We start from the raw sequence: 24038 nt of genomic DNA on the forward strand, positions 1-24038 counted from the left end.
TATACCCGCCATAGATTGGAATCATGATGTCTGTGTTTTGGTTAATTTTATACTGTATTCTATAGACCGAAGATGTATTTTGGTTAATATTAATAATTCAAATAAGTAATAATTATCCAACAAATATATTCAAAATATTGAACATTCCGCTAGAGATTTCAACAACTTAAAAACATGGAATAAGGATAAATTTATATGTTTCACATAATCCAGTAACTTCTATAAATGAAAATAACGGAAATCAACTAGCTAATAAACACCAAGTCTCTAAAACTGTTACTGACGATGGAACCAAACAACCAGCTTAAGTTCATATTTGATAGATTCACCCAGTTTTCACCCCCTACATCGATGCATCACTGGCTCTCCGAAAGTGGCTTTCGGGCCAAAAAGAAATACATAGGCGTAAATATCTCTTTCCTGAAATTGAAAACCAAAACAAAAATTAACATAATTAATTGGACCCAGACAGAGAACCATAAGAAACCGTCACCCATCTCGTTTATTTAGTTTTTAATTTTTTAAATACCGATTAAGATGAAGTAATCATGGGAAATAGGACTCAGTAATGTAACTCACCTACCACCTTCAACCAACCCTTCTGCAGCTTTCTCTAGAAAATCTTGAACTCTTTGACTTCCCTTGGGAGCTAATCCCACAAATTCTAGAGCCTTTACCTGCAAAGAAATGGATAAAAGTACTGGTAAGTGCTTATGATCTTAACATTGAGTCCATTGTTACTTCATGATGAGCATCATTAGAGTGGAACAATGTAATGTTTCGTAGCTTTTACCATATTTCTGGTGATGAAGCGTCCAACAGATGTTAGACGGAAGCTACTCAATGAGAAGTGGCTTGTATCCAAAGGCAAGTACCAAGGGAGTGGAGAGCCAACAGCAAGATCTTTCTCCCAAATTATCTAGAATACAATATGAAAATGGTTAACAATATTAAAAGATAAAAAGGTAGGGACAAAGGGCAGAGACCAAAGTAAGAGTTCACCTCAAAACCAGCCTGTTTTAGAGCTTCCAGGCACTGTCCAGTCAATCTGATATCCGGAAGACCATCACCAATCTCAATTTCAGCCTGTATAAACAAAAACTATCATTTAAGCTAAACTCATGGATGCATAACAAACCGGTTGCATTTTAATGCCCTTAAGATGCCCACCTTAATTTTCTGATGTTCTGAGTTATTTGGATCAAATGAATCTGTCATGCACCACTCATATGCAGCAAAATACTGTCCCGGCTTTAGTACTCTGTAAATCTCCTTGTAGCAGCCATACTATGTCATGACAGACAACAATCACATCAATAAAGTGGTATAATATGAAAACAATTAAATCAAACCAAATCAAATCAAATCGATAAATAATGGAAACTTCATAATTTATTCCATCCAAGATGAAAATGATCTTGAGTGTGATGGGGGAATTTTAAATTGACATACCGCATCCGGAGCATGGCAAGTAGCTTCAATTGCGTAAACTGCATCAAAGGCGCTGTCAGGAAATGGCATCTTCATGAAGTCAGCCTGCATTAGATAACAAAAAGGGAAAATCAGCCATACCACTACTGTGCCTCGTGAAAAAACCTTTATTGCATGTTGTATGAAAAATTGTAAAATAGGGAATAATAACAGACATAATGTTAACTTGAGTGCAACAATAATAAAACTTGACACAGAAAATTACCAACCTTCACAAAGTTGCAAGTCTTCTCCACTCCAGCAATGCGGTTTAATTCCTAAAATATTCACATTTTTAATAATCAAAAAAGTAAATTTTACAGTAGTCAAGCGAAAACCTAGACACAACATGAAACACAAAAACAAAATAAAGAAACTAACATAACTATGATCCATCACTTTTTAAAAACTTGAGAAGTTCTTAAAATGTTACCCTTCTTTTATCAACCCAATGCAGCTAATAATAATTTCAAAGATCAATAAACTGAGAATCAGAAACAAGAGTTAAAAAGAAAAATGAACAGAGAAATAAAAAGCCTATCTGCTGCATATCCATGAACGTTTCTATTGAGAATGAAGAGATATTCACCTTCCCTCTTGTTATTTGATATTCATTGTTGTTTATCCCAGTGACCGATGTGGAACTGCAGCAATCAGCAGAAAAACATGACTTAAGAGTCCTTCAAGGCATTCTCTAGATAAGAATATCAACTACAAATAAACTAGTCATGATTTATTCAAAAAATATATTGCTACAACTACAATACCATCCGATGAAACAGGGCAAAGGCTCAACAGCTATGAAACACCAAGAGAAGTTAGCTTACCTTACAAGATAATTGCAACATTTCCCCCCTAATTTGAGCTTAATTATTTATTCAGCCAAAAAAAATTTAAGAAATAATGAGAAAACACAGGTTTAATGAAAAAAAAAAACTGATATCAGATGACTCTAGTCTCCATGCTCATCCATACACATACACGTAAAACAAAGAAAACTAGCCTATTAAGCAATATAAGCTACAAAAAGGATACAAATAAACAAGGAAAAATACATAAAAGGAAGATGAAATAAAGCAAAAGGGCTTTGAAAACAAACTGCTATTTACCTGAATCGAGCAATTTCTCTAAGTGGTCCACCAATTCCACATCCAACATCCAACACCTAAAAGAAAATGTAAAATCTCAAGTCAAAAATCATACGTAACAGAAAACTCAAGTAATAGCTCCATGCTCTAATGAAGTGGGAAAACCTTGTGTCCAGGCTTCAACCCAAGTTGTAAAGCAAGAAAATGTTCATGCCGCTTTATGCTTTCTTTGAGAGACTCCCCATTCCATCTGCAGAAACAAATTTTATGATAATGATCAACAGTGACTTGAAAAAGCAACTGTACCACATTCCTTGCATACACAAGATAGAGGTGAATGAATGGATACCTGGGAGCAAAATGGAAAGATTCACCCCATCCAAACTCATAAAAGCTGGTAACAAGATCATAGTATTTGTTAACCTGAATTCATAACATCAAATGAGTGTTTGCACATGCAATCAAATCCTAATTCAACTTTACCATTCCAATAAAACTGCAAGTGAGAATACAGTATTCATTAGTTTAAGACAAAATAGCAGGTATCAGATCATCATATGGCTTGAAGAAATAGACAACTATATCTGCCAGTGTAAGTAATACAGTCAAACAAAACAACAAAGCAAATATCCAAGCTCCTAATTCATAACTAACAGAAAAGGTTGAAAATGAGCTAAAAGTAAAAAACCAAGCAGTAGGTTGCAAGGATAGCTGAAAGCAAAATTGGTAAAAGAAGCTATTCTGACCATGTCAGTGTAGTTGGCTTTTCTCTCTTCCTCTTCGCCTCCATAAAAGACATGATATCGCTCATACCTGAAGCATTAAAATAATCTCATATAAATTTCAAAAACAATAGCAAAAATCTAAAGAGTAAAAGACAGCATTTCAAGTGATCATGCATAATGTAAGTATACACAGTATGAGTTCTAAGTAACTACAAACAACCCTATGGTATTGGTCACTGTATAGCAGATTTTGCATGGGCACAAATGTCTTATTTTTGTTTAATGATTTACAAAATATTTTGATGGCATGCTATCGATATCTTTGAATAACTTTCACCACATGGCTCTTCAGTTGGAGTTGGAGGTCATTTTATGATTACATTTTTGCTTTGAGAGTAAATAGCAGGGTCCAATACTCTTTTTGCATAGTAGGAAATAAATGAAGTTCTAACTTCTTTGAGAAAAATCAACAACTGAAATCAACAGACCTGCCAAATTAAATTTTTTTTATATATTACAATCACCATTGAAGACCAAAGGGATGCTAACAACTAAGATAAAAGAAACCCATAAATCAGCTGCCAGTCATGTCATGTTGACACACAGGTACTTTTAATTCCTTAATAATATCACCATAGAAATCTATAGTCACTTGTATCTTTCAACCAAACCCGTCATGTCAGCCTTACCCAGTTACAGAAGAGTCAAAAAGTAAAACAGGTACCAGTCATGACCTGGTCCGTGTTCCGTGCAGTTATATAAATTTAATGACTCTTAAATTTGGGAGATGGAAACTTATTATGGACGTAATAAATGAGATTGTACTGCAAACCAACGTCACCTGTGAGTGAGAGAGAGATGCTAACAATCAAAGGTTAAGTACACAGAAAATAAGCTTAGCAACTAGAGAAAGATTAAATCAAGCAAAAAGCTTAATCCATAGAGTGGGAAAGAAATTTTAAGTTACTTTAACTAAAAGACACATTAATCCAGAGAGAAAGAAGTGTCATAATCTAGTGAAGATTGAAGTAAAATATACATTCGTTAGGCATTTTTCACAATAATTATTGCTTTTATCTTATTTCTCTCTCTATAAAAAAATTATTTCTTCGTATCATTTTTCTTTCCTGTCAAACACAGCAATTAAAAAATATATATGCTTTCTATATTTCTTTCCACATTCCAAGTAAAAGCTTAAGTGATTTTTTTCTCTTTTATTCTCATTATGAACATTTACCAAACACAAAAAAAAAAATGCATAAAAACTGAAAAAGGAGGGATCTATACTCAACTCTCAAGACATAATTAAAAAAGTAAAAAAAATTAAAAAAAGGGGAGAATGAATACTGTTCAACAGCGGAAAGGACTTCGGCTTTCTCGATCTTGCCGCCGAGACCGGATGCCAGATCCAATGCACCAGCCTTCGACATTTTTCTCCGTCTCTCTCTCTCTCTCTCTCTCTCTCTCTCTCTCTCTCTCGTCACTAGCAGCACCCGCAACAAATCTAGTTAAAAAAAAAACAACGAAGTTATTCAAGTTTCCACTTAAATGTAGATTCTTTTGCCTGACTATATATACATACAGCGGATGCAGATAAGGGAAGCGAGAGGAAAAAAAGGCGGAGAGTGGCGTAAACAGATCAAACAATAAAACCAAAGCAAAGGACCGGACTGGACTTGGACTTGGATGAGAAATGCAACAACTTTGAGGAGAAATTTAAGGAGAGGGTGTTGCAAACGAATAATCTCATGTAATGGTACAAAATTGCCCAACTGGACCAGCCTGTTACCCTAATAGGGCTGGGGCAGCCACAACGTGCACATTCTAAAAACTTATTAATACCATTGAAACATCCTTAAACAATACTCTAAATTCTAAATCAGTTCTAAACTTTTAAATTATTTTAATTAAGTATTCAAAGTATCCTTTTTGTTAGTTTAGCAGTTGATTTAGATGTTTAATGTGCAATTGGCAAGTGACATTGTACTCCCAAATAAAAAATCTTGGTTCGAAATTTAGATTTCATTGATAATATGAGCACATTAGGAGTCTATTTGATAATATTAAAATTTTATGGCACGCATATGTGTATGAAAATCATGTATTTAGAATAAAAATTTGTGTTCAAAAATAATATATAATAAATAATGAAATTTATGATATCAAAATAAAAAATAGATTAAATTGTAAGTAAATCGAAATTTAAACATATGAATACAGTGTATTTATCATGGTGTTATCATCAATCTTAAATTGATGTCAACTTAATTTGTGGCACCATCTCAATTAACAACATTATTAATATATACAATTGATGAAGGTAATAAAGCGTGTATAAGAAAAATAAAATGTATAAAAATATCAAAATAAAACTTTAGTTGAGTGGTAAATTTAAAGTTTTACTAACCTAATTGGCATAGGTTCAAATTCTTTATATGCATATTTTATTGAAATAGTTAACAATATTAAATACTTAAATTAACTAGTGACATTATAAAAGTAGAGAGACCAAATTATGTCAAAACTTGAAATATATAGATTAAACCTCAAGTTCCGACATAATATAAGAGTTAAAACTTAAGTTTGACAAACTCAAAAGAAATAAGAAGTTGCGTGTCCATCTTTAAGGCCCTTAGAGCATTCAAATTACATACAACCAAATACCATTTTAATCAGAAATTTAATGATATTAATTATTTGGACTAACTAATAATATTATAAAAAAATATAATGACTAAATTATTCTAGAAAGTAAAATATAAATGATAAATCTTAAATTGAAGATAAATAAAAGGACCAAAACTTAAATTTATCACTTTTCTATAATGAAAAAAGAAAGAAATGGTAGGATAATATCTCTCTAAATAATATTCCTTTATCTTAAAATTTGTTTTTTGGTACATATATTATCGATCCCTTAAAAAAAACCATTATCAGTTATTTTATTTTATGAAATATAAAATAAGTAAGATATTTTATAATAAGATATTACTTATAAGTGATAAATAAATTATTCTAACTTCTTATATTTATTATATGATTTTTAGTTTTTATTAGTACTAAATTAATTTTACATAATAATTTGAATCCAATACTGTATGATATAATAAATAAAAATATAATTAATATGATTTTATCTATTACCATTCAATTCAGTTGTATAGTTAAATGAATAAAATATTTGTTATATTTATCATATTATTTTATATGACTTTAGCTATTATTAATTATTAATTAATATTAAAGTATAAAAACAAATAAAATCATTTTTAAATTTTAACTATTAATATTATTCAACATAGTTTAAATGCATAAAAACTCTATTATTATATTTGTAAAACATTATTCATTACAAGTAACCTAATATTTTTACATTTATCAATAACCAATAAATTTACTATATTAATTTGTAGATAATATATAATTAATATAAATATATTATATTATATTAAAATAAATTAAAATAATTTTTTCTTTATTATTGATGGAAACATAATAATTTAAATATAAAATAATGCAATATAAAATTTGATTTTTATTTATTATGTTAATTTATTTAATAAGTATCTTTTAATAGATTTATAATTTTTATTTATAAGTATGATAAATTAATTATCAAGTAAAATTTTAACCAATTATTTTGGTAAAACTAAAACTCTTATTATAAATTTGATAAATTTTATAATAATAAAAAAGTGAAAATGACAAATTCAACTGGGTTATATTGTACGGTTCAAAAGTTTTTTTAAGCTCGTGTTTTTATGTACATTATAGATAAAAATAAATTATAAATAATTATTTATTTAAATTATTTATTAATGTTGATTGAGTCTTAGCTCGACTAGCATTGAAATTGTTACTAATCTAAGAGAACGTGGGTTCGAGTAATGCATTATCCTCTTATTTATGGGTTGAGAGCTATGAGTAATTTTAAACATTGTGTGTTAAATATGACTCCTATTTTCAGTCAAATTTGAAAAATAATCTTTCAGTTAAACTCTGTTTACTTGTTTCAATCAAACACTGATTAGTTTAGTTATTTTATTATTATTTGATCTATGAATTTAGCCTATAAATAGGCTCTTTTACAACCTTAGAAAATATACCCATTAGAGATTAGAACTCATAACACATTTAGAGAATTTTGTGTTTACGTTTTGTGGGTTCTTTGTTTTCGGGTTTTCGGGGTTTAATTTTTATCTCCATCTTTTGTACTCTTCGTTCTTTTGCTATTATAGTAAAATTATGTTTGCCCGCGGTTTTTTTATCCTCTTTGGAGGTGTTTTTTCACGTTAAATTTGTGTGTTCAATTTCTTAATTTATTCCGCTATTTTCTTGTTCGTTACTTAATCGGGTCGAAATCCATAACAAGTGGTATCAGAACTAGTTCAACTTTCATAAATCAGCCTGTTCAGAAATGACAGCAACAAGATTTGAAATTGAGAAGTTCGATGGTGAGACAAATTTCAATCTGTGGCAAGTTCAGATGATGGCAATTCTAATTCAATCCGGTTTGAAAAAGGTTGTTACTAGGAAAAAGCCTGAGAATCTAAATAAAACAGAATGGAAAGAGCTTGAAGAAAAGGCTTTGTATGCAATCCAGTTGTGCCTCACGAATACGGTATTGCAGAAGGTATTGATGGAGAAGACCTCATCCGCCTTGTGGAAAATGTTAGAAACTCTTTATGCGACTAAGTCTCTGGCTAATCGTTTAGTGTTGAAACAACGTCTATTTACGTTTCGCATGAACGAATGTGAGCTTCTTAGAGATCACATCAGTCAATTTATTACTCTTTTAGATAACTTAAAGAATGTTGAGGTTCATATTGATGATGAAGATCAGACTATGCTATTATTGTGCTCTTTACCCCCTTCATACAAGTCTTTAGGGAGACCCTAATTTATGGCAGAGATAAACTCTCGTTCGAAGATGTGAAGGGTCATTTTTTGAGTAGAGACAAACTCGACAATGAGCTTCATTTGGATAGCAAGACAGATAGGCAAGCTTCCGTTTTGGTAGCATCAAAGAAACGAGATAAAAGGTGTCGCTATTGTAAAAAGTTAGGTCACGTCAAAGCAGATTGTTATAAACTGCGAAATAAAAAAGCTACTGAGAGTAACGAGGAAGATGTAGCTGGTGCTAATTTGGCCGATGAAAATGGTGATGATTACTTGTTAGTGTCAACAAGCGATAACACCAAGCTCACGTCCGAGTGGATCCTAGATTCAGGATGTTCTTTCCACATGTGTCCCAATAGAGAATGGTTCTCCACATACAGTTCGATTGAAGGTGGAGTTGTGTGCATGGAAAACAATTCATCTAGTAAGGTAATTGATATTGGCGTTGTTAAAATTAAGATGCATGATGGGACGATTAGGACACTCTCAGATGTCAGGTATGTACCTGATTTACGAAAGAATCTCATCTCCTTAAGTATTTTAGACTTGAAAGGATGCAAAATTAACATCGAGCCGAGCGGCATTAAAGTATCTCGTGGAGCTCTCGTTTTGTTAAAAGGTAAAAGAACCGGCAGTCTTTATATTCTGGAAGGTTATACAGTGACCGGTGAAATCGACGTCCTCGTCTGCTTCTGAAGTTAAAGTCAACTTGTTTGGAGCGGAGGCAACTTGGTCATAGGAGGGAAAAATGTATGACCGTTTCGTTGAAGAGAGGTTCTCTTTTAGATGCAAGTTTTGAAAAGTTAGGGCACTGTGTTCGTGAAAATCAGACCCGGGTTAGTTTTGATTTGGCACTGTACAAGTCGAAGGCTAGAAGTCTTCTAGTTTCTAAGCACAAATTCGACTCAGTTAATTCCCTGCATAGTTCAAGATAGGCTCGTGGCGGGCTTTGGCAAAGATGGTGTTGTGAAAATATGAGTCAATGTGGATATTTGTTAAATATGACTCCTATTTTCAGTCAAATTTGAAAAATAATCTTTCAGTTAAACTCTGTTTACTTGTTTCAATCAAATACTGATTAGTTTAGATTATTTTATTATTATTTGATCTATGAATTTAGCCTATAAGCAGGCTCTTTTATAACCTTAGAAAATATAGCCATTAGAGATTAGAACTCATAACACATTTAGAAAATTTTGTGTTTACGTTTTGTGGGTTCTTTGTTTTCCAATTTTCGGGGTTTAATTTTTATCTCCATCTTTTGTACTCTTCGTTCTTTTGCCATTATAGTAAAATTATATTTGCCCTTGGTTTGTTTTATCCTATTTGGAGAGGTTTTTCCACGTTAAATTTGTGTGTTCAATTTCTCAATTTATTTCACTATTTTCTTGTTCGTTGCTTAATCGGGTCAAAATTCTAACATTTTGTATATAATATTTTTTTTGTCAAAATACCTATATGTAAAACAAAAATTAATTATTGACTTTTATCTGGTTTCTTCTCTCTTTTTTTTTTTCCAAATTTTTCATTGTTTCTTTTTGTTCAAAATTTATAAAGAATTGGGTTTCTACCATCAATACTTTTTTTTTTTATGTCCAAAAACGCCAAAATTGATGGTATGTTGGAATAGTATTTAAATCTATACTTTTTAGAATTTGCAATCTATTCTTTTTGAGAATTAAGAATTTGTAAGGGTGAGTATTCGATCGAATTAAGTAAAAAAGTTTTAGAATTAATTGAGTTGACGAGCCTCATTTTGTCATCCTATCTCAATTTAAATTTTTTTTGAATCGAGTTGAGTGAAATGAAGTTTAAGAGTCGAATAAAATCAAATGAAATTGTTAGAATTAAATTAAAAATTAAGCATGTCAAATTAAAATATTGTTGTAATATAACTAATTTAATATTAAAACACATAAATTTGAAAATTTTTCAAAACAAAATAAGAAAAAAAATATTTTAGTATGATAAATTTGAATAGTTAATTTATTTATTCATGTCCTTAAAATTATTATTTTAGAATTTTTATAAAATTTTAAACTTTTTTTATATATTTGAGTTTTTTATATTTTTAAAATATAAATTTTGAAATTTTTGTAAATATTTTGAATTTTTATAATTTTGTTGAGAGAGATAAATTTGCTCATTTTCAAAATTGACAAGAATGAAAAAGGTATTCACACCCATCTATTATTTAAGTTATTCAAATTATAAAATTTAACTCGACTCGAACTCGAATTATTTATTCGAGTCAACTTAAATAAATCGAATAACTCAATTCGATTAATTCAAAATTTAAAATATTTTTCAATTTTTTTAATAAAATCTAGTTGGAGTTTTGTTAATTCAACGGGTTTCTTCGATTCACTAGCGGTTGCTTTAATCAAGCCCTGCAACCTTTGAATGTGTTTCATTATTTTTACAAAATTTTAAAATAGTTTATTTTTTAGAATATTTTAATAGATCTACAAATTAAAAATTTTAAAATAAATAAAAGAAAAGAAATCAATGATAAAAATAAAGGAGAAACAAGCAAAAGTAATTATGTAAATAATTAGAAGAAAAATTGAATTTGTACCTTACTCATTTTTTTATATAAAATAAAACCCATTAAGAATGAACTTACATGGAAATTGATAATTAGTTTTTTATAGAAAAAAAGATCCCTTGATGCAGTATAATGAATGCGGAGATTTATGCTTAGGTGTAAATATAACGTAAAAGAAAATATCATATAGCTTAGCTTAATTGGTTATCACCGTAGCTTCAGTGATGGAAATGAGGGTAAAAAGTATTATGGAAGATTTTGTTTTGAAACTTAAATTGTATTTTGTTTTATTTATTTAAAAATAGATAAATTAGTCATTGTACATTAGATTAAAGAATAAATTTGTTCTTCTTATTAAAATATTTATTTATTTCTATTATTAAAAAGTGGTGTGTTTAATAGAATAATAAAATAGTTACACATAGCATATCATGTGTATCTTATTCTAATATATGTGAATTAATTTTAATACTAGAAATGAATAAATTTTTTAATAAAATAGCTAATTTATTTCATTTTTAATAAAAAGATAAAATATATGGAAATCACCTGTAACCTAACCATAATTTTTACAATTTTTGAAAAAAGTCTTCTTGCTTAAGATGGTTAATGTTGCCTTTTATTTAGTGCTACTCCATATATATAGATTTCGTGACGGAATTGTAAGGCAACTCATGTTCGTCTTGTAAAATTAAGAAGAAAGTACAGAAGAGCTTGGTTTTGGGGGCCTTACTAATTATATAAATGATGAAATTTTATGTGGGCAAGAATAAGATCAGTTGTTTTCAAAGAATATTTTTAGGAGAAGACATAATATCAAATAACCACATCAGCATGGTAATTAAGGATCAAATTTGGAATAGCTTACCAAGCTTCGAGGTCAGTGCAGACCAAAAAAGGTTCAAGGATGAAGATGTGAAACTTTCCGAGTTGAAGGACTAAAAGTTAACATACCCCATTACTTAATTAATGTGCTTGGTGGGTTGATTTTGGCGTTTATCACGTGAGTTGTGACGTGTTGAGCGCGGTGAATACCTTAGTAAATGACAAGAACAACAGCACATGTTATAGGGTGAAAGTAACGTGTCGCTTATTGTAAAAAAAAAAAAGAGAGAGGAAGGTAACATGTCGCTTTCTTACAGGGACTTTATTATTAAAAAATCACACGCCTGACTTTTACAAAAGAAATTATTATTAGGTATTTTTATATAAAATTAATAAAAAATTTAAAATTTAAACTTAAAATATTTCAATCCTTAAAAGTAAATTTTAATAAGTAAATTTTTACATAAAATTTTTCACATATAAATGTGTCATTATCCATGTATTTTTAAAATTTTAGTTTAAGCTTAAATTTTTTTCTATACAATATTTTTACATCTTCTATTATTATAGATATCCTTTTCAAGAAATTTTTTACGAAATGAGGTAAATCTTCAAGAATAACCAAGCAATTAATTCTATTTCCATCCATTTTTTCTATACAATACTAGGAGTAAGGGATTGGGATAACATGATTTGAACCTCTGACAAATAAATATCTGACAAGAGTTTTAATCAACGTTCCATTCCAAGTCAAGATAAAATTATGCCATTTTTTAAACAATAAATATTTACTTCCTTAATATGCATTTGGCTTAATACATAATTTGGTACTTGAATTTGACGTTATTTTATTACGTGATACATGTGTTGTTTTTTGGTCAAATCTTGTATTGTATTTGACAAAAGTTATATATTTTAGCACCTAAAGATAATAGTGTTAACTTTTTAATGTTTAATTAGTATTAGAGTTAATTTGATAAAAATCATAATTAGCTAATAATATTAGCAATTAAATTCCATCAAATTAACTCTAAAATCGAATTGGATCACATCCATCAAACTATATTTGACAAATTAAACACAAAATTAAATAAATTCACAATTAACACTAAATTTTTTATTAACAAAATCATGAAAAAATCAAACCTAATTATATTATCAATTAACTTTAATCAAATCAACTTTAAAACCTGAATTAAATACTAAATAATTAACACTATTATCTTTGGATACCAAAATACATAACTTTTGTCAAATACAAGTATCAAATTAGACAAAAACAACACATATACCTATCAAACTTAACTACCAAATAATATATTTAATGTAGTTATTTTTATTTTAACATAAACTAATTTTGACCGTATGGTAAGTAGATGATGAAAATTTGTCTTGTGCTGTTTTGGAAGCAAAGTTTAAAGTATTGTTGGAACCGTTTAATAATTGAATTTGGGAGTAGTTGCTTACATGTTTGGGTAATTATTATAATTGATGAGTCTCATCGAATTGGGTCTAATTAGAGTATCCAATTATGCTTTCTAATTTTTGTAAGTGAGGGTTAGAATTGGAGTAATTATATTGAAAGTCAATTTTAAAAATTGTTTTTATACAAGTTTCATCTATGAGTGCTTGAGATGGTAAAAATTTCTTATATTATAAGTTCTAAAAAATTATATTATAAAAATAATTTATTTATTTTATAAAATTATAACAAAAATTTATGTTATTTAAATCCTAAAAAATTCTGAAGTTATGGATAACAAGTTTATTATAAGAAAATTATTTTACTTATTATAAAAGTATAATAATGTATTTATTAATAAAAAATATAGTCAAGAAGTATTAACATAACTTATTTATATATCTATACTATCGTTAAAAATAATATAGTTATATATATATATATATATATATATATATATATAAAACTAAAGTTATGGTAAAAAATTATAGTATTTATAAGAAGTGTTATGAAAATTATTAGACAATTTATAGACTATTTTTATAAGAGTTATATATTATAAAATTTATATTATTTTTAATTTAGTTTACATATTATTAAAAAGGATATAACTTAGCGTAAGTGTTTCTCCAAATTAAGTTTGTATAAGTTTTTATAATTAAAGTTATAGACTATTTGGATTGTAAACCCAAATATTATAAGATTGGTGCTAATTATGCAAATACAAAATGTTTTCTTGCATCATATCATAGGGTATGAATTACCATTTGAGAGAATGATGCCAAACACAAACACCATAGACAATTCATGAACTTTTTAATTTGAGACATTAAATATTTTAAAATGTGATTGAGAAGATATTTTTTATTCTACAAAAAAAAACATATATTAACAACTTCACCTTAGTATAGCACAAAAAAAAAATGTAGGGTCGTACTAACTTGTTGCATATTTCATAACTTAAATCATAGGTGGAAGATGATTTATACTTTGAAGACTGTTAGAACTGTAAATAATATCTAATATAAAATTAAAACTATAAAGCAGGATCTATGATGTCAAATCATCATGAATAAATTAAGAACAAAGGCATATACGGAAGCGTACCTAAATTCATCGATTTCTTGAAATCTACGGATCTTGGAGTTTTGATATTCTAAATTAGCATACAAGTGATCTAGAGAAGGTGACTCTCTCTTTTCTAAAGATGGGATATTATAAAAGTTACCTTGTGAGTAATTTGGGAACCATAACCCTAATATATATAACTTTGGCACATTAGCCTTAATTTCTAATCAGCTTATTATCAATTAGAAATTAGTTACTACAGTATCTACACATATTTGACCCATATTTTATTTAACAATTAAAGCCCAATAAACTATAATCAAATTAGATCGCTTTTAATTTGGGCTAACCTATAATGATAGTAAATAATAACATGTAATTACTCTTATTATATATGTGATATCCATATTTTCCAACAAAGACTACATAAAAGAAAGAGATATTGATAATCTTAATTACACCAATTCAAATTCGGATGATGAACTCAGTCAATAACCAAGCAGATGATGATAAAGAGAACATGTTAAATATTAAAGAGGAATAACTCAATAAATATGCAGAGAGAAATTAGATAAAATTGCATAAGATGTGTATTTTATTGTTATTTGTATTAATAATCATATTATCAACTACATTTTTAGACTAACATAATACAAATGATGATTTGATTTTAATTTTGTTGTTTAAAAATTATTTTTATCATACTAGTAATTTTATAGTAATTAAACTTTTTAAAAAGTATAAATTATATAAATGTGTAATTACAATTCATACTATCAAACATGATATAGAGAATTACGATGTAATTACTCCCGCTTGTAACACCCCTCACTTTGTCCGATCGTTAGACTCGAGCTATGGGATGCTACTATTATTACTGGAGCAGATACACACAGCTCATACCAAATTATTCAATCGAATGTCAATTCATTTTATAATTTCATGTGTAATATGATTTACAAACAAAACCAAGACTTAACTGAGCTTATGAAAGCTCTAAAATTAATCAGAACATAAATGAGGACCAAACTATAAATTTTTCAAAGTTTGAACATAGGTATCGATACCCAAATTAGGTACTAATACCATCTTTAGCTTTGATGTTTTAAAAATCGAGTAAATATACACAGGTATCGATACTAAAATTAAGTATCAATACTATTTTGGCATTCTGCTATTTTCATAATTTTTGGACACAAGTCAATCCATATCGATACCTTTATAGAGTATCGACCTTTGTGATTAAATACTGATACTTTATATTGGTATCGATACCAAATTGACATTTAGTCATTTTAAAACACTGTTCATTTGATAAAGTACTGATACTTCAACCTATAGTATGGATACTTTTTGTTAGAAAGTTAAAATTTCAAGTTTTGATACTCTTTATGCTCAAATCAAAAGTCAAACCAAATCATACTTATAGGCATTTATTCAATCTGCAACAACCAACTTCCAAACATACCAAATGCCACAATTCATTCATTAAACCAATCATGAACTCAACATACTTCACTTAGTAACTAACATATGCTTTTACCTATACAATTCAACAATTTAACCATGACGTATACCAACTCCATTGAACAATCAACCATACAAATAGCCATTTGCAAGATCTTTCTAAACCATTAGACATCAATATCGTCCTTATACTAATGCATGACAACCTGTGAAGTAACAATTTATGAAAGATAGAATGCTATTCAATTCCACCATCTAACACAACCATTTCTTTGTCAACTTTCACAGTTACAAACAAAGTATATAACCATTCAAAATCAAGGCACATTTTATATTCAAAACACCATCATTCAAGGTCCACCATTAAACATAACATTGCCTATATACATGCCACATAAAAGAACAATAAAAAGATTATTGAATTGAAGGCTTGATAGCGTGAGCTTCGAAGCGATCCGATCACCTCGTTCCTCAAAAGACAACTACAAACAGAGAAAACACAACAGAGTAAGCATTACGTATGCTTAGTAAGTTCATATGAGCTAAAATAGTAAACTCACCTCAATTCAGAACAAACATAATGAATTAGCTAATTATACGACTTTTCTATCATCACATTCTACATCAGCAAGGTGAGCTCATCAGTTACAATCTTATAACATTTCAATATGTACAATACATTTTCATTCAGTTTCATTCTATCAGAATCATCGAACATATACGTCATTTCATCATTCCAACCACATATAGATATTTTCATGTACAGTACATATTATCAAACAAATATTTTCCATTTTACACTAACTGTTTATCCTGATGAACTATAATAAACATATACGGATACGCGGGTAACCATCAAAACACACCAAATTGTTCATTCGAGCAATAACTCCAAAACACACATGAGCATTGAAGTGCTAAGCCCGTAGGGCATCATATGTCATAAAACATTACATACCTCTAGAACACACCAAGGTTTCCATAGACACAATCAATAACAGTGATCTCCGTAGAGGCAAAACTCGGTAATCCGCAACAGATGTCGGATTTCGGTTCAAACAGTGAATTCCCTATACATCATTATCATCCCATATCATATCCCGTACAACGTAAAAATAACCCTACTGGCACACCAATTGCATCCTATCCTATCTTGAGTTCATCCGGGCTCATTTAATAGATTATTTCATTTCTTTATAATTCAGTCTATTTCTCACCTTATTGTACTAACTTGCATACAATTCAAAACACATTAAAAGCATGTAAATTCGTAATTCAAATACATACATTACATTTACATATACAACTATACCATATGAACTTACCAGACAAAACAACAATGAGTGAAGTGTAGATGACTAATCCGAAATTTTCCCTTTTCTTCGATTATTTACCAGTTGATTCAAATCTTAATCTATATAGGTAATTGATTTCAATTTATCAGTTTCAATTACCTTATAACATTTTGGATTATGCATATAACAATTCAATCTTTTTTGAAAATCCCTAAATTTTTATATTTTATTCAATTTAGTCCCTAAAATAGAAACAATCATAACTTTTGTAACACCCCTATACCATGTTCGACCCAAAGAACCTAATATAGGAATATTACATTTGGTGCCAAAATGATTTTGGCTAATCACTAAATATATTTGAACATAAAAAAAATAATAAATTTAAATAATTTATATTTTAGTCCCTACTACTACTTGGAACATACTTGGAACATACTTAATCTATTCAAGATTTTAAAACATACCCTCTTGATACTTAGAGATGTGATGAGATGAATGTTCGCAATCTCAAATACAACTCTTCAAAATTATTATACCTAATCTGCGAATGGAAACAAACCGTATGCTAAGTATACACTCAGTGGTATTACTATAATTCAAATACTTAAGGTAAAAAATAATAAATATGAATATTTAGTCTTACCACCATTTACTGTAACACCCCAAACCCGGCCTAGACGTTACGGCCGAATCCAACGTGTCACGTTGAAGCGTTACTGAAAAACTCATGTCTTATCTAAAATCTTTCTTAGCGTTTAGAGAGTATTTTCGATATAGGTTAAAGTGAATGGAAGCTGAGCACCAGGTAGGAAACCGGAAAAGAGGAAGTGAGTCCATCGAACTGCTTAAGTACCAAGCTCCATTCGGATCCAATCCTAGACATGCACATCACCATTGCCACACCTTAACTTAGTGTATGTTCTTAGGAAACCAATTTAATTAAGTCCAGTTTAAGGAAAAATGATTTATTTTGGAAAACATTTTCGTTGCGGAAGTTTTGCTTTGTTGTCGTGATATTTTAAAATCAATTACTATTTTTGAAAATGCGCCCTAAAACTAATCAGTTTTAGCGATTAAGATAATATCATACCTATTCTAGTAAAACATATTAAAACCATTTAAAATAATTAAAGTGGCCTTATTACAACTTAAAACCCAAATAATAAAAGTAAATGAAAACTAATTAAATTAAAGGAGAAAATCTAGTTTGCAGTACGTGTGGCCACTCCGAATCCCTCACAGCTCCAAGTCCACTATGGTTGGGGTTACCTGCATGGATAAAATTAAGAGGTGAGTTTGGGGAAAACTCAGTGTGTAAATTAACCCAACCATAGTCCAGATCAGTTCAAACCACAGAAACAGATTAAGTTGGGCCTTAGCCCTATACTAAATTCAGAATGAAGCCCATAGGCCCATAACAAAAACAGAACAAATATATCAAGCATGCAGAAAACCTAACCCATATCCATCCGTATACACCCCCGTGCCAACCTTACACCATGTGGGGAGACTACTCGACCCACCCATCCGTCTACACGTCACAAGTATTGTAATATCCCGAATTAAGGCCTAATCGAAATAGTGGTTTCGTGACCACAAATCCGAGATAGAAATAATTATTTTATAATTATTTTGAGGTTTATGATATGATTGCATAATTGTGTGAAAATTTCGTGAAGAAATTTTTGGCATAACGAGTTTAATTTAAAGTTAGGGACTAAATCGAATAAGTTGCAAAACTTGCATTCTAGAAGTTTTTAGTATGAAATTGCTTTGAAATATTAATTAGGAGGTCTTAAATGGTAATTTGACCAATTTTAAGTTCATGGACAAAATTAGGACATGGAAGGAATTTTTGGAAAGTTTAGTAGTAAGGGCATTTTGGTCATTTGGATATTAAATGAAATAAAAATAGGAAAAATAACCCAAAATGATCATCTTCTCCATATTGTTCTGCCGATTTTTGCTCTCCTCCATAGCTGGGGTTTCTTCAACTTTCTAACTTCATAGTAAGTGATTTCAAGCCCCGTTTTTAATGATTTTTATGTTTTTGAAATCCCGATAGCTCGATTTAGCTTATGTTAACAATAATTCAACCTATGGTTCATATTTGGAAAAATACCCATAGGTGAAATTTGTGTATTTTGGTGTTTTATGACAGAATATGAGGTTTTAAATTTTGTTAGACAACTTGTGCTACTCGGTTTTGAGTAAAAACGAGTAAAAAGGCTCAATCGGTAAAAATATTTAGTAGTCATAAATACATGTTAGAGTGAGAATTTGATGTTGCCATAGAAGGGAAAAATGATCAGAATGTCATAAAACATAATAATAAGGGATGAAGTTTAATTCCCGAGCCTAGGGGCAAAAGTGTAATTATACAAAAGTTTAGGGGCAAAATGGTAATTTTACCAAAGTTCGTATTAAGGACTGTTTTAATGAATGCATGTATTAAATAAGATTAATTTGGTATTATAGATCAAAAGAAACGAGATTCAAGTCGTGATCGAGGGAAAAACAAAGTTTACGAGGAATAGGCTCGATTGTTAAAAATTTTGTACCGAGGTAAGTTCATGTGTAAATAAGGTAGCATAGTTGTTATTTTTAAGTTATTGATGTTAAATATATGATATGCTGATTTTTATCATGAAATATATGCTTTGTGGTTATTTTCGAATAAATACAAATTAAGTGTATTATTTGTTAAATATAAAGTGCTACCGAGTATTGGTTTCGGTATTTTACGGAAGATGGCAAGGAGATGTGTTCGAGGAAAATCCCGTTTAAACCTTAGGAATAGATTAGGATACAAGTGACATGTCACTAGGATGGTTGAACATCCGAACTCGTTGAGTTGAGTCCGAGTTCACTTATGGATGTGAAATGTCCGAACTCGTTGAGTTGAGTCCGAGTTCGTGAGATGTAACTAGGCATCCGAACTCGTTGAGTTGAGTCCGAGTTCACTTATGGATGCGAAAGCCCGAGCTCATTGAGTTGAGTCCGAGTTCACTTATGGGCGGGTTACATGGTAGCTTGGCTACAAATGTGGCACTTATGTGCAAATTATCCATGTATCCGAGTTATATTCCGATGTGTTCAACGGGTAAAATTTCTAGTGAAATGGAAGAACACTTAAGATGCAGGTGACGTATTGGTAAGTATTGTGAAATGGACACTTTGGACAGATATGTACTTAACCTTCGGGTTGAAAATAGATACAACAACGATAAGGTGGTAAGATGATTAATGATGTTTAGAAATGTGATATATGTTTTGGTGATACCATGCTAAGGTTGTTTGGTATAATTGTATTGTTATGTTACTTGTTATTTGCATATGACTTACTAAGCATTTATGCTTACTCCCTCCTTTTCATTCACTGTAGTTTTGAACAAGCCGGCTTAGGAATCGGGATAGGTCGAAGGTTCGATCACACTATCCGAAGGACTCTTTTTGGTAAATGGCTTGTAAAACTTAAGTATGGCATGTATAGCAATACACCTATTTTGTGTAAATAATTTTGTGATATGGCTATGATTTGGTTGATAAAATGCTTAATAATGATAAGTCATGGAAAATGCTAAGTTAGATCATGTTTGATGTCATTGAAGTTTAATATGTTATCTAGATCATAAAAACTCATGAAAAGATGAAATTTGCCATAAATGAATATTGCAGCAACAACGACATGAGTTTGAAAATTTACTAAAAATCATAGAAATTGAATTTGGTGATGGATTAAATATGACATTGAAGCCTAGTATGTCTAGTTTCATATAAAACACATGAAACAAGTAAAGGAATTATATGTTATAAGATATTTTAATTTTAGTGAAATAGGGCTAGAGCGATTTTTGGATCCCCTGTTCCAACTTTAGAAATTTACCATAAATTGTACAAAAATAATTAGGTGGTATATTTTATATTATTGGAATCCTTATTGAGTCTAGTTTCTGAATAAATAAACGACATAGTCATATAAACTTTTCACAGAGAGAAATATGGTTTGTAGTAAATAGAGGTCAGTCCAGTCAAGTCCTGAAACAGGGGTAACTTTAACTAATAAACTGTATTAATTTGGCCAACCAAAAATTCTAGAAAAAAATTAGTAAATAGATATATGAGTCTATATTTAAGGAAAATTTACGGATCTTAATTTTGAGTTTTTTAACTTGAGATATGATTTTTCTTGTAACTGTGACGCAGGTAGCTAGAAAGCTGTGAATGTAGAAATAAATGATTCGAAGTTCTTAATTCGATAAATTATGTTCGGTAACACCTCAAGCTCGACTCCGGCGACGGTCTCGGGCATGGGGGCATTACACTTAGTGGTATCAGAGCAGTTTTAGTCAGTTCTCGGACTACGTGTTGTATGTACGGATTTTGCTATACATGCCATATGTATAAATTGTGATAGTGTGACGACTTTTGACCTATTAAATGATTTTTTTATAGTAAATGGATCCCGATCCAACTGCGGCTGATGATGTAGAGAGTAATGCACCAGCTCCGACTGAAGGGGCGGTGCCAACTAAAAATCCACCTCCTACTGTTGGTCAAGAAGGAGGAGAAGGGGCTCGGGAAGCCTTTCTCCAAATGATGAATGCTTGGTATACTGAGTTCGTTCGTACGAACCCAAATGCACAACCTCCCCCACCTCCCCCAATTCCTCAACCTATATCCCCGATGCCTCAGGGTGTGGATATGATAAAATTTCACAGAACTCCGGTTGATAGAATTCGTAAACAAGGGGTCGAAGAATTTAGCGCAAATATTGATGACGATGCCGATAAAGCAGAGTTCTGGCTTGAAAATTCTATCCGGGTATTTGATGAATTATCTTGTACACCTGAAGAATGTTTGAAATGTGCTATATCTTTGTTGAGGGATTCAGCTTATAATTGGTGGAAGACTTTGATTTCGGTGGTACCGAAAGAGATGGTAACCTGGGAATTCTTTCAAGAAGAGTTTCGAAAGAAATATATTAGTGAAAGATTTATTGATCAGAAATGTAAAGAGTTTCTTGAGCTGAAGCAAGGTAATATGACAGTCACAGAATATGAAAGAGAGTTTGTTCGATTGAGTAAGTATGCCAGAGAATATGTTCCTACAGAGGCCAAGATGTGCCGACGATTTGAAGACGGGCTCAACGAAGACATCAAGGTATTTGTTGGGATCCTTGAACTAAAAGAAATGTTGGTACTTGTCAATCGAGCTTGCAAGGCTGAAGAACTACTTAAGGAAAAGAAAAAGGTAGAATCTAAGACACGAAATTGGAAGAAAAGACCAATGAGTAATGCACCCTCACAACAACCCCGAAAGTCAAGAAATATGAATCCTCGTTCCCAAGTTTCAGGTGGGCAATCATATGGGAATTCTAAGAAGCAAAATGTGGGTCCAAAGTCCTAGACTACTTCGGCAACCAGTGTAGGGAACTCGAGATTTGTTAAACCCGAGTGCCAGCGGTGTGGTAGAAATTATTATGGTCCATGCAGAGTAAATGAATGTTTTCGATGTGGTTCTCCGGATCATTTTATTAGAGACTGCCCAAAGAGAGCTGAGAAAGAAAAATTTCAGTATACAAAAGCAAGTGGTGCGGATTCGAGGGGAAGGTATCCAAGAAAAGCTGAGAATGAAGCAAGCAGTAAGAATGTAGCCAGAGATGCAACAGTTAGATCTGAAGGTAGGGCTCCATCTAGAACTTATGCTATTAAAGCGCGTGAAGATGCTTCATCACCCGATGTGATTACTGGTATATTTTCTCTTTATGATGTTAATGTTAATGCTTTGATTGATCCCGGTTCTATTCATTCATATGCATGCATGAAACTGGTGTCTAGTATGAATATACCTATTGAGAACACAGAATTTATGATTAGAGTGTCGAATCCACTAGGCAAATATGTGATAGTTGATAAAGTATGCAAGAAATGCCCTTTAATGATTCGGGGTCATTACTTTCCGGCCGACTTGATGTTGTTGCCGTTTGATGAATTTGATATTATTTTGGGTATGGATTGGTTGACATTGCATGATGCTATAGTAAATTGCAAAGAAAAGGTTATAGAATTAAAGTGTGAAAATGGTGAAACTCTGCGGGTTGAATCAAATAAATCAGAGGCATTGTCTAGTGTGATTTCTTCAATGTCAGCTCAAAGATATTTGAGAAAGGGTTATGAAGCTTATTTAGTGTGTCTAATTAATACAAAAGAAGTTGAAAAGAAAGTTGAATCAGTGCCGGTTGTGTGTGAATTTGCGGACGTATTTCTAGAAGAATTGCCGGGTTTGCCTCCAGTCAGGGAAGTAGAATTTGGTATTGATTTAATACCAGGAACAGTTCCGATCTCGATTGCTCCATATAGAATGGCACCAGCAGAGTTGAAAGAATTAAAGTCGCAATTGCAAGAGTTGACTGATAAAGGCTTTGTGAGACCGAGTTTTTCACCTTGGGGTGCTCCCGTGTTATTTGTGAAAAAGAAGGATGGTTCTATGAGATTGTGTGTTGACTATCGGCAATTAAACAGGGTGACAATCAAGAACAAGTATCCGTTTCCAAGAATTGATGATTTATTTGATCAGCTAAAAGGAGCGACATGGTTTTCAAAGGTTGACTTGAGATCTGGATACTATCAGCTGCGAGTAAAAGAGTCAGATGTGCCTAAAACTGCTTTTAGAACAAGGTACGGTCATTATGAATTTTTAGTTATGCCATTCAGGTTGACAAATGCTCCTGCTGTGTTTATGAATTTGATGAATCGCATATTTTGGCCATACTTGGACAAATTTGTTGTGGTGTTTATTGATGATATTTTAATTTATTCAAAGGATGAGATAGAGCATGCTGAGCATTTGAGGATAGTTTTGCAAACTTTGAGAAATAAGCAGCTGTATGCTAAGTTTAGTAAAAGTGAATTTTGGCTCCGGGAAGTTGGATTTTTGGGTCATATTGTTTCAGGTGATGGTATACGGGTTGATCCTAGTAAAATTTCAGCCATTGTTGATTGGAAACCACCAGAAAAATGTAACCGAAGTTAGAAGTTTCTTGGGGCTAGTGGGTATTATCGGCGGTTTGTAAATGGATTTTCTATAATTCTTGCTCCTATGACTAGACTACTCCGAAAGAATGTTAAATTTGAATGGACGGAAGAATGTCAATGAGTTTTGAAGAATTGAAAAGTTATTAACAGA

The 24038-nt window shown here is 30.8% G+C and overlaps 1 protein-coding gene across 1 annotated transcript; it reads right to left on the reverse strand.

The window, feature by feature from the left end:
* Window positions 1-77: 77 nt before the first annotated feature.
* On the reverse strand, window positions 78-5115 carry LOC108470188 (cycloartenol-C-24-methyltransferase). The gene is made up of 14 exons (XM_017771452.2): window positions 4866-5115; window positions 4631-4787; window positions 3305-3371; window positions 2908-2981; window positions 2724-2808; window positions 2580-2635; window positions 2060-2114; window positions 1701-1748; window positions 1453-1536; window positions 1171-1287; window positions 1003-1086; window positions 794-919; window positions 580-677; window positions 78-420 (listed from the first exon to the last, which is right to left on the reverse strand). Exons 2-14 carry the CDS (start codon window positions 4711-4713, stop codon window positions 357-359), a joined length of 1041 nt encoding a protein of 346 aa, XP_017626941.1. The 5' UTR covers window positions 4714-4787; window positions 4866-5115; the 3' UTR covers window positions 78-356.
* Window positions 5116-24038: the final 18923 nt, after the last annotated feature.

Source organism: Gossypium arboreum, chromosome 8 (genome assembly GCF_025698485.1).
Source record: "Gossypium arboreum isolate Shixiya-1 chromosome 8, ASM2569848v2, whole genome shotgun sequence".
NCBI lineage: Eukaryota > Viridiplantae > Streptophyta > Magnoliopsida > Malvales > Malvaceae > Gossypium > Gossypium arboreum.

What these genes read in the sequence shown, in the direction of transcription:
- LOC108470188 (XM_017771452.2), bottom strand. Translation starts at nt 4,713, where the DNA reads ATGTCGAAGGCTGGTGCATTGGATCTGGCATCCGGTCTCGGCGGCAAG. An exon ending in GTCCTTTCCGCTGTTGAACA is followed by an intron (nt 3,372 to 4,630) that starts GTATTCATTCTC and finishes TTAATGCTTCAG; the next exon opens with GTATGAGCGATATCATGTCT. An exon ending in GCTTCATCACCAGAAATATG is followed by an intron (nt 678 to 793) that starts GTAAAAGCTACG and finishes ATTTCTTTGCAG; the next exon opens with GTAAAGGCTCTAGAATTTGT.